At 40.0% G+C, this 11,675-nt stretch overlaps 1 protein-coding gene across 1 annotated transcript; it reads right to left on the bottom strand.

The window, feature by feature from the left end:
* Window positions 1-260: 260 nt before the first annotated feature.
* syf2 (SYF2 pre-mRNA-splicing factor) lies at window positions 261-8,724 on the bottom strand. Its single transcript, XM_037747108.1, has 7 exons — window positions 8,615-8,724; window positions 8,225-8,323; window positions 7,360-7,485; window positions 6,577-6,694; window positions 4,080-4,170; window positions 3,427-3,525; window positions 261-699 (listed from the first exon to the last, which is right to left on the bottom strand). The coding sequence occupies exons 1-7, from the start codon at window positions 8,630-8,632 to the stop codon at window positions 534-536; spliced, it is 717 nt and encodes a 238-aa protein (XP_037603036.1). The 5' UTR covers window positions 8,633-8,724; the 3' UTR covers window positions 261-533.
* Window positions 8,725-11,675: the final 2,951 nt, after the last annotated feature.

Consider the following 11,675-nt stretch of genomic DNA (forward strand, 5'->3'; position numbering starts at 1 on the left):
AGGCTTTCCTACTCATGTCGCAGCTTGGGGGCAAGTTAGTTAGACTGAGATGTAGATGATAATGAATAAATTGAATTGCTCAATTGTTGGTGCTTATCTCTCTTTGAGCACCTACACTAAAACATTCTTTTGGCTGGCATCTTGGACTAAATGTGCCCTGAGGTTTGATGGTAGTAAATGGCAGTTCATTCTCACGCTCAAGACACCTCCCATCATGAGACCACACGCAGAAAAACCCGCAGAAAAACAAACAAGTGTGATAATATAACTGTAAGTGGTTTATTTAAAAAGAAAAAGGATAATAATAATCATAAGTTGTTTTAACTTGTATTACTGTACAAAAGAACACCACAAATCATTTCTTACAGATAACTGAACTCAAAAATTAAAATGTTAGACGACTGCCTTAAAAGACAGAGTCCATTTTTTAGCATTTTTCATACATGTATGTTGTGTATACAGAAGAAAATGATGCATCCAAGATGAATAAATGAAGACAAATCTCAACATGTCCACTGAGGGAACTGGACCCGCTAGACGGCCGTGCCTCTCTCCAAGTTTTGTTTGATCTCGGCCGTGTATTTGCCGTAGAAGCGCTCCGCCTTCTTGTTGAACTTGGCGTTCCTCTCGTTGATGTAGTCGATGTCGGCGTCGTCGTTGTACGCCCTGCGTCGGCTGTACTTGGCCCGTTTCTCTATCCTGACAATCACAAATAAAAGCAGCTTTAGGGAGGATTTCGTAAACTGGAATGGCCACTATCCATGGCATATCCAATAGCAATAATTGGCTACAGGCAATAATTTAGGGGTGGTGGGGGTGAGGGGTGTGCATTTAAATTTGGCAAGGAGAGTGGCGATGGAAAACCCAACACAGACGTACGAACTCAGAGGAAAATACTGTCAATTTGTGAGCTCCCAGTCTTGATTCGCTGTGTCTTCAAAGCATTGTTGTGCGTCATACCCTGGCAACTGAATCCTTGTCTAATGCCCCACAGTCGCATCTCTAACACGAGCCTGAAGACTGTCTCAAATATAGAACAGCTCAGGGAAAGACCCAGGTAATGAAAAGGTGAAAAGGACTTCTGAAGCAAAGATAAATCAGTGAACTGTTTGAAGCAGAAGTCAGTTAAATGTGAGGGACATCGGAGGCACGGTTTGATCCCGATGTGTTCTGACATCATAGTGGCTTTCATAGAGGTTTGCCAAACCATCTACCCACACACACACACTTACCAAAACAATTAGCATGGTATGGACCATTAGTTTGACATAAGGTCATGTACATGGTCTGACCCGGACCCTGAGAAGTGTTCCGTTTAAGGTGGTCCATTTGGGTAAGTTGCTGCCCTCTCCCAACCTAAGCAACACCCCATGCAGATAATAATGAACTGCCTCCTCTGGGGCTGATTTCTTCAGATCAGAAAGATCCTGGTTCACACGAAACATCCCCCGTCTTCCAAATTGGCAAAGAGGTCACAAAGTCACTCCCTCCACACATAATTTATTATGACTAGCCTCATATGTTTGTGGTGAACCAGTGCCGGAAAAAGGTCTGAATGTACCCACTGTCTTTCTGAGATACATGAAAATAAGAACAGAAACTAAACCGCCTCGCGGTCGGATGCCTCCAGTCAAGTTGCAGTTCACATCCATGTCTGTCCAAAATGTCATCACTTCATCATTTTTATTCCATTAGACAGTTGTGTGAAATTGTCATAATTAGCATATGAATTCTTGTGTTACAGCCAAAAATGAGTTTTTTGAGGTCACGGTGACTTTGACCTCCAAAATCTAATTAGTGAGGATGACCTTGAGTCCAAGTGGACATTTGTGCCAAATTTGAAGAAATTCCTCAGAGGCGTTCCTGAGATATCGCGTTCAGGACAGTGGGATTGACGTGAGGCCTCCGAAATCTAATCAGTTCATCCGTGAGTCCGAAGCCCCTTTTTCATACACAAAGTGCTGGCTTGGTTTGACTGCACGTCAGCCAAGCACGGCAGGGATGTGCATCTCCGTTACAACAGGGCTATTCGCTTGCAGATGTGTGTAACCCATAGACTGTATAGAAGAAGTGGACGTAGTCACTGTGACGTCACCCACTGGTTTGTGGACTGCCGTTTTAAAGCCTCGGGTTCGGCTCAAGGAGGGGGAAAAGCAAGGCTTATTGAAAGAGGCTGGGACACGGTTTTGAGCTCTGGGGTATGACACATGCACAGTGTAACTGGAGCTGCGGTCATGCAATTTCGTCAGTGCACACTGTACATGTGTTGTACCCCAGAGATATGACGCGTGACTTCTCTTCAGAGGGTGAAAACAGGCGAGGTCACGCGTCATCAACGCGTCATATCATTGGGGTACAACACATGTACATTCTGCACCTCCGAAATTGCACGCAGCTCCAGTTACACTGTGCATGCGTCATAACCCAGAGCTCAAAACCGTGTCCCAGCCTCTTTCAATTCCTTGGTTCAGCTTTTTGGCCATAGCCATTTAGTTTTTTTGCAACCACAAGTGACACGAGATGGTGGAGCTAAGTACAACCGAACGCTGAATAAGACATTTTCAGGGGACAAAAACGGTTATAATCAACTTTCATGAACTGAAAACACACTGTGAAAGAGCTAAAGATGTAAGACAAAAACACAGAAAACTACCAGATAACGCTGTGGTAGCGTCATGTCGATCACAAGGTAGCCACACCCTAAAGCATCCCCTGCTTTATGGTCTATTTGACTACTGAGGTAATAAATCCAGTGAGAAGTAGGGTCATTTTCTCATAGACTTCTGTTTGCAACCAGAGGAGTCGCCCCCTGCTGGCCATTAGAAAGAATGCAAGTTTAATTCACTTCAGCACTGGCTTCACTTATTTCTCTGTATGGTCCTTACCATAATGTTGTCGGACACCTACAATAACAATCTGAGCTCGTCGGTGACAAAAACAAGCCGTTTTAGTGGACGTAAATTCAGGGGGCGCAATTGTCCGATATGATTCCACTACAGCCCGTTTAGCAGCTGCCGTCTGCAGCGCTCTCCCTCAATACTGGTCCAAATTTCAGAAATTGTTGTCCCTATTGGTGACTTAGACACAAAAACATGAGAAAATAGGGTCCAGGTTGCCCTTTAAAAGGAATACGTCACCCATAAAATGACCATATAATCACCCTGAACATTTAACATACGACTAATGACCTGCCTTATTTACAGTTCATTATTTTGTCAAAGTTTCCCGTCATTCTTGTCGTTTCTCACCGGCCGCAACCACAGAGAGCAGAAATCAAAGAACAGTGAGTTAGTACGAAGGTTTATCTTAGTGGTCTGCACAGTGAGTCAAGCTGATACTTAACGGGCAGGCTGAGTGCGAGATGACATTAATGGAGGCTCAGGAGAGGATGTGGCATCTCTCTTTTACTCTTTGAGCGTGACTTACTGTTTCTCAACGTCTTCCACCATGCGGTCAACGCCCTGCTTTGTGGGAACATGGGTGCCGTGGATCAGGCTGTTGGTCGTGGGGTGGAAGTCCTCACCGCTGTGGAGCACCGGCAAAGAAAAATTAGAAACGCACAACCACAGATAATCACAATTTGAACATACTTGAATCTGACTTTTCTATTCCATCATTGTGATCATGGTCATCCCCCTGAGAGGAAATAATGTGGCTTCAGGGAAAACATGTGTATTTGCATCCTTCATGGTTCTGCATGAACGTCAGAGGAATAACCTGCAGGCGCCGAACTCTTCTTCAATCTTAACGTGCGTGCATTGCACTTGAAAATCCTAAAATTACTTTGGGAGTGTGTAAACACTAACCCCAGGGCAAATGAGGGGATACACAGCTTAACATATAGAAAATGCTTTGTGCACATGTGATGGGTGAATTCTGAGATGATTACAGCAAGCAAAATGTTACAATTAATTTTACTTGAGGAGAAATTTCACAGTTACGGTCTTTATAGCAGAGAAGTCTCATGTCATAACACTTATGGCCCTGTTAGTGGGAATGTATGTACACTAATCTAGTAGTGATCAAGTATTAACAGGCACAAATACAGCAAAAGAAGACGGGACAGAGGCTTAACTCACCATTCCTCTCTCTGCTTCTCATAGCCCTCCATGTCTGGTCTGATTTGCTTGGTGAGCCTCTGGTACTGTCGGAATTGAGCCTCGGCATAACCTGCAGTCCATTGTGTGAGACGGAGAGGAATAAAAAAATCAACCGAGTTATAATTACCGGAACAAACAGCAAGCAGGCACGAAGCTCAGCGGACACAACCTGTGGCTGGTTAGGGAGGGATGAAGAGGCAACTCTCCTCCACCCTTCCTCTCTTGAAGCCCCTCTGGTGATAATTTTCTCCCCAGAGGTTTTAATTCAGAGGAGGTTTTGATGCAACAGATGGCAGCCATATTTAGGACACACAGCAGTAGATTAAACTGGGAGCAGTTGAAGATGATTAACATCCCGAGGGATCCTTACATTCATCCAGTATTGCTCATATACTGCCGCTATGTTAGGCAGAGACATTTTACTATGTGGCAAAGAAGTGGAAAAACCTCTCGGTCACATGCCAGCAGAACAGAATCACGGTGTACCACTTGTTTTCTCAAGAGTAAACTGTATTAAATTACAATTTACTAAATGAGTAGACTGAGGTTCTGTGGTGTCATGCCTAAAATAAAACAGTTTGACTGCAAACCTTGATCATATTAGGTGTGAAAGGGACAGAAATGCCCTCTTGATTGATCAAGAAATGTGTTAATTACTTTAGATTTCGCTTCAAAAGACTAAGATAAGAAAAGATATTCCTTTATTAGTCCCACAGTGGGGAAATTTGCAGACTGCAGTCTTTAGTCTGTGCTTTGAGCTTAAAAAGGTGCTCTAAACGATATTCAGAGCATTAATAAAGCAGCAAACAACAATGTGCTATGTAAAGATATAGAGGAATAATATCATTCTGTAGAGAATGAAGTTGCTCTCCATCTGTGTGTGTTGTAATCCCAGCTTCTCCTTGCTTTGTTGACGTAGCTGGTCGCACATGCCTTTAGTGCATGTTCATGCATGTGACTGTGCCCCACTGGCTCGCTCATGGCTGTCGCTCTGCACTGCGATCATACGGCGGTTACCGCTGACAACGCCGCCCCGACCGACACCGTGGAAGCGTAGAACATCTTATCAAACGGGGGACCCTGGGACAAAATCGTATCAAATGGGGGTCCGTGGTCTAATTTGTGTCAGGTGTTGGAAATATATCATGAAGAATAATATGGCAAATGCTTAAACTATTATGTTACGAGTTCAGTGGGTTGAAGATGTTTAGACTAGAATTAGAAGATGAATACTGTGGCGTCTGAGGGACGTCTCGTGCAGAGTCTCAAGGGTGAGACGGCATAAACATATTTTTGTGTAGATAGAACAGTCTCAAGGACTCAGCCTTAGGGAAGAAACAGATAGGGGGGAGAGGACAGAATGATATGACCAGTAGACAGCGTTGTCTAAGGATGGAGTCAGATAATAGGAAGGTCAGATATTGTGGAAAAGTACTACAGTGATATTGTGGAAAAGTACTAAGACGGATCAAAACCCTGCCCTCTTCAGAGAATGCTTGTTGCTGTGTATAAAAGCAAATGTAAAGAAAAGCTCGGGGTTCATTCACTGCGAACTGAAAACTGTATTACATGTTATCAGGGACACATTGATGAATCCAGAACTTCTGTAATAACTCTTTGCAACTTTGATGAATATATCTGCGGAATAAATTGATACTGATTTAACCTAATTTGCAATCTTTTATGATTTTAACTCTGAGCTTGCAGCTGCCTAGAAGATAAACCAACACGCATGAAGGTGACGATTCCCTGAGGGGAATTCCTTCACAGGTTAGGGGTCCCTGACATGACAAAAGTTTTGGAAACACTGGTTTAGAGAGAGAGAGACGATTGAGGAAGTCCAGTTCTAGTAACAGATGCATGCGTTAAAAGGCTTATCAGACGCCAAATCACTTCGCAATGAGGTGCAGTACTCACCGGTGGGATTTTGCAACTTTATCACAGCAAAAATTATTTAATCAAATTATGACAAACAAAAATTACTTTCATCACAACAACTGTAGGTAAACAGTAAACGCTGTAATCCACCAGGAATGTACGCTTGCATATATTTGATTGGCCAACGCAGCACCTTGCTGGATGCCATTGTGATATGCTGCAGCAAAGGTTGAGCAAGGTTCAACTGTTTTGCTGGACGACCCTGCAGTATTTTATTGGAACCCCATGCGTTGGAACCCCTGCCATGTCTGCAGACTGGCTCCATTCAAATGAATGAGAGGTCTGCGTCTTTATCACGCAGAGCCTGAAGTTGGTCTGGACATAGCCTTAATCACAACAATAATAATCCTGTGATTTTATATTTTGAAGATAAACTAAAAAACTAACTAAAAGAGACCAGGCCGACTCTGACAATGAGTTACTTACTAATGAATTCATTCACACTATGACATGTCTCATTCCCCAATAAAATAAGTGCAACCAAAGAGTGCACTGCAAACAATCCATGTCTGTCTTCACTGGAGACGCTGCCACCAACCTGCAAATCCTGTGTCTGGGTTCTTCTTCTTTTTCTTCCTCTCCCAGCGCTCTGCATCGTCGGCTGTGATTTCAAGCAGTTTCACTCTGTGATAGTCCTCCCCTCTAGAAGCACAGTCCTGAAAGCAAAACATTAATATTTATATGTATATAGGACTATTTGATTTGATTTTTCACAAGCTAACTGCCCCTATGTTTAGTTTGTGGCAATATTTAAAATGTACTGGTGGAGGTATATTGATTCCCCAAAAGGCATCATTATTAGATATATTATATAGATCCAAGCACCAGAGGGCCATGCATAAGGACATCACATAACGTCATGGCCATCTGGAATGAAGCTAAGTGGTGAGTGAGAGTGGTGTAATAATGGTTGACAAACGCCGCTTTGTTTCATGTCATATATATCATAACAACGGCTTGTATATACGCAGTACTCGGTCTTCCGGTTCCCTTTTTGAATGACGAATACAGACTACCGTGCCCTGCTGGTCTGGAGAGTTATCTCATCTCACTCAGGTGCAGAACGTACATGGTAGTTGGCTGTCGGCTGTAGTCTTTGCAGTGTGTTTGAGTGCAACTTTGTGGCCAAAACAAAGGTGACGAGATGCAACGCAACTGGTAGCCTTCGTCACCGCTAGTTCTCTGATGTTGAGTTGGTCTGTCAGGGCCTTTAGTCAGTGCAGTTTTACCTAATGTCAGTGACATCTTGTCATCATGCTGAATATGCAGAGTACTACGGAGTTTATGAATACTATACTAAATAATTAAGACACTTAAATACCTTTTTCTTTTCGTCTTCAGCAAGCTCCCACTCCAGTCTGGCTTTCTTAGCCTCCCAGTTAGCAGGTAGCTTCAGCCTCTTGTCCTCCTCCACAACCTCCTGGTGATTGAGCTTACGGGCTTCATTCTGCAGTAGAAAATAACACATCTTTCTCAGTCGTGTTGATTCCTTAGACTCGGATAACTTTGTGGCTGATTAAAGTTTGGTGTGTGTGTGTGTGTGTGTGTGTGTGTGTATGTATGTATGTATGTATGTATGTATGCATATATATGGATACAGTATATGTGTGTATATATTTGACCAGGAATATTTCAAACGAAACATTGGAAGGACCCCTGATTGGTCTTTGTGTTCAACTCCTGTGCTTGTTTTATGCATGTTAGTGCCTTAGATGAGGTGTACTGTCCTAGACCTCTAACAATTTATCATTATTTATTTTTTTACTATGACTATTTTATTTTATCTGTATATTTGTGTGTATTTATTTATTTATATTTATTTTTGTACACTTTTTTTTGAGTGCCCTCTGGGTATTGTCATGGGGGGGGGGGATATCTATCAGTCCAAACATGTTTGTGCAGTGGATTGTCAGAGTTGTATTAACAAAATTCAGAAATAAACTCTGTTTAAAAAGAAAAGAAAGATAATAGCACATGAGGACATGTTGTACAAGCAGCTGTATGCAGTGTGGGATCCATCAGAAATACCCATTTAAGTATTTTCTTGTTGTTAAAAGGTGTTTTTTCACAGCTGTGAGTCAGTCCAGCTACATAGGCAACCCGTTTATGGTAACATCCTACAATAAGCTCCAGTCTCTATAAGGTAAATGTGCTTTAATCAGGTGAAGGTAGATGAACAGACTCACCCGTTTGAAGTGTAGCTCTCTAAACTTCCTCAGAGTCGCCTCTCTCTTCTGGGACGGAAGAGCTTCAGGTTGTTCCTTCTCAGTGGCTGGAGCAGACTCCTGAAAACACCCACAGTTAACGTTACCACTACCTCTAGATAATCCAGTATAAACCCAGACTGTTTAACGACCAGGTGTAGTCTGTTACAGACGAGATGGACGAGAACATCTGGCAGAGTAGTCGTTTGTTAGCTTTGTTAGCTTAGCACAACAACAAGAGACTGTAAACACAATGTGCGGAACAGAAACACAGTCTCCAACCAGACACAATGAAACATCGCTGTCAAAGGAGTTATATTAAACCAGTATTATCTGCCACAATATCAAATAAATGGTAGTTTATAAGCTTACCTGACTAGAGGACGCCATTGTTGCGTTAATGTTGTTACACGGAGGAAGAAGACAGGAAGTGTGACGTTCTTACCGGATATGACGACACAATAAACATTTTACATTTTATTATTGTCAGAAAATATTGAAATACAGAAATGTAATTTTCTTAATTGATAAAAGACAAAACCTAATATGCAATGATAATAATAACAAAAGTAATACTACTACTACTACTAATAAATAAAAAAACAAACATTTATCTATCTATCTATCTATCTATCTATCTATCTATCTATCTATCTATTTATCTATCTATCTATCTATCTATCTATCTATCTATCTATCACAACAATTGATATACACATGAAAAATAAATGTATTATATTGCAGTATATAACAATTCAATACCTATTAGATTTGGAGTATGATCCTAGTTTGTAGTTTCTATTCACATACTTATTCTATTTTATTGTCTAGTAAGTATGGATTTAACTGTATTCAACCAACTGTAGGTTGTCTATCTATCTATCTATCTATCTATCTATCTATTAGAAGGCAGGAAGTGTGACGTTCCTACCGGATATTACTTAGAGGATAAACATTTTATTATTGTCAGAAAATATTGAAATACAGAAATATAATTTTCTTACCTGATAAAGACAAAACCTAATATGTGATGATAATAATAATAATAATAATAATAATAATAATAATAATACTAATAATAAATAAATAAACAAACACATGTATCTATCTATCTATCTATCTATCTATCTAAATAATAGATAAATATAATAAATACAGAAATATAATTTTCTCACCTGATAAAGACAAAACCTACTATATGATAATAATAATAATAATATTAATAAAAATAATAAACAAACACATCTCTCTTTCTATCGATCTATCTATCTATATCTCGATCTATCTATCTATCTATCCATCTATCTATCTATCTATCGCAATCTATCAATCTATCTATAGGCAGGAAGTGTGATGTTCCTACCGGATATTACGAAGAACACAAACATTTTACATTTTATTATAGTCAGAAAATGTTGAAATACAGAAATGTATTTTTCTTACCTGATAAAGACAAAAGCTAATAATTAAAAATAATAATGATAAATAAACAAACACCTATCTATCTATATCTATCGATATCTATCATCTATCTATCAATATCTATCTCTACATCACACACACACACACACACACACACACACACACTAACACACTCACAGAAGTACTACATAAAAACACATGCAAATGATATGAGGATTGACTATAATTTGAAATATGTGTCAGCGTTTTCAGAAGTCTAACATAATCAGCTTTGCATTTACAAAAGAACATGGGGCTCTTCCTATAATAGTACCAAAAAGGCTTCCAGTGAAGTGTCTAAATGTGTCGATCACAAATATAAAATGTACCGCTATAACTAGTGTGCCAATGGCCTCCCAAGTCACGAAGGTCCTTTTTGAAAATTCTTTCATGTGAAGAGTTTTTTTTACATCATTTCTCTCAGAAGAGTTTTAGGCTTTCCAGGAGCGGACATAATAATAATAATAATAATAGCTTGTATTATTAAAGCGCTTTCAGGGAATCCAAGGATGCTTTACGGAGAAAAAAAAAAATAAATAAATAAAAATAGAATCAGGATCTGATATTTAAAAAGTCTTGTCTGTGTTATCTGAAGTTATGTGAAAATTGGCAACCCTGTGGCAGTTTAGTGTCATCAGAGTCAAGTTATCAGACACAAAATCAATGTTACATCACCACAAGAAACTCTAACTTTAATTACTTACTGTAATGCAATGATCTTTTTTATCATGGCACCGTGGCAAATGTGATTGCCAGGCATCTTGTAGTCTACAGTAATGTCTTTGTGTATATTTTTAAACCGGGCCATCTTGCTTTCCCTTGAAGTTTAAATTCATCGAAAAATCCTGCTAGACTAATGGAAACTGGCAGGCCGCACACAGACAGCAATTATGAATATGACTGGAGGTTATACAGTGAGAGGCATGAAAGGTCAAGTATAAAGTCATCAGTGTGCCACACAGAGAGTCTGTTCAGACTCCCCTAAACTCAATTGTTATGGTTGCTTTTGCTGCATAGAAATGGAATTCATATGTATTAGCAATGCATGTTATATTTACCCACAAAAAACCCAAGTATCAATCAGGGTCTTGGAACATAACCTCTGAACCTCCGAATATGATTCTATGATCAGATCAGAAGACGAAAGTAAACACTTTCAAGAGCCATTTGAGCGTGTTTGACTTGCCAAAATGGATGTGCTCCCTGTTTGATTGCATTATACTAATAGAGCTCTTTTGGAGGATGTAATTAAGTGGAGTTTATAGTCTTAGATTAAAGCATCCTCTAGATCACAGGCAATGTTAATGGAGTGATGCATTTTCACTGGAAACCAGATGGGAGCACATCACAACAGAGCAAAACATCATTGGCTCCAGTAATGGGCAGGGCTCTACTATTGCCATGCAAAAGAGAAAACATCTTCATAATAAATGACTCTCAGATGAAGAGAGAGTAACAGAAACGTAATAGGAAAATAAGAGGATGGAGCAAATTAGCATTTCCTGTGTATTTAGTTCAAATTTACAACAGCAGTGTGCAGAACAGTTGCAAAACAGGTATAGAGTTGCATATGACTTAAATTTCCGGACATCAATAGAAATGAGCGTGAGAGTTTACACGATGTTTTATGGGTGTGTTCTTTGTCTTCAATAGCCGTTAATCTCTCTGTTAATGTCGTCCACACATCCTTTACACTTCTCAAGTATTCTCATATGTTAACTAAACTCTCCTCAGGGTGCATTCGCTCACTGCCCTGGAAGCTCCAACATGTTTTGCTTGGACAGAGAGCTGGCTAGTAAGAACTTATGAAGTGTTATCTCATGTTTAATGTTCATGTCATGTATGAACCCAAGGTACGGTCTAGTAGATTCCATTCTAGCAACAGTTAATGGGGATTCAAGGCCTTATTGATAACATTTTTATGTACACGAATATTTAAAAAAATATAATACATCCGAAGAGCCTTTAGAAA

This window comes from Sebastes umbrosus, chromosome 16 (genome assembly GCF_015220745.1).
Source record: "Sebastes umbrosus isolate fSebUmb1 chromosome 16, fSebUmb1.pri, whole genome shotgun sequence".
Taxonomy (NCBI): Eukaryota; Metazoa; Chordata; class Actinopteri; order Perciformes; family Sebastidae; genus Sebastes; species Sebastes umbrosus.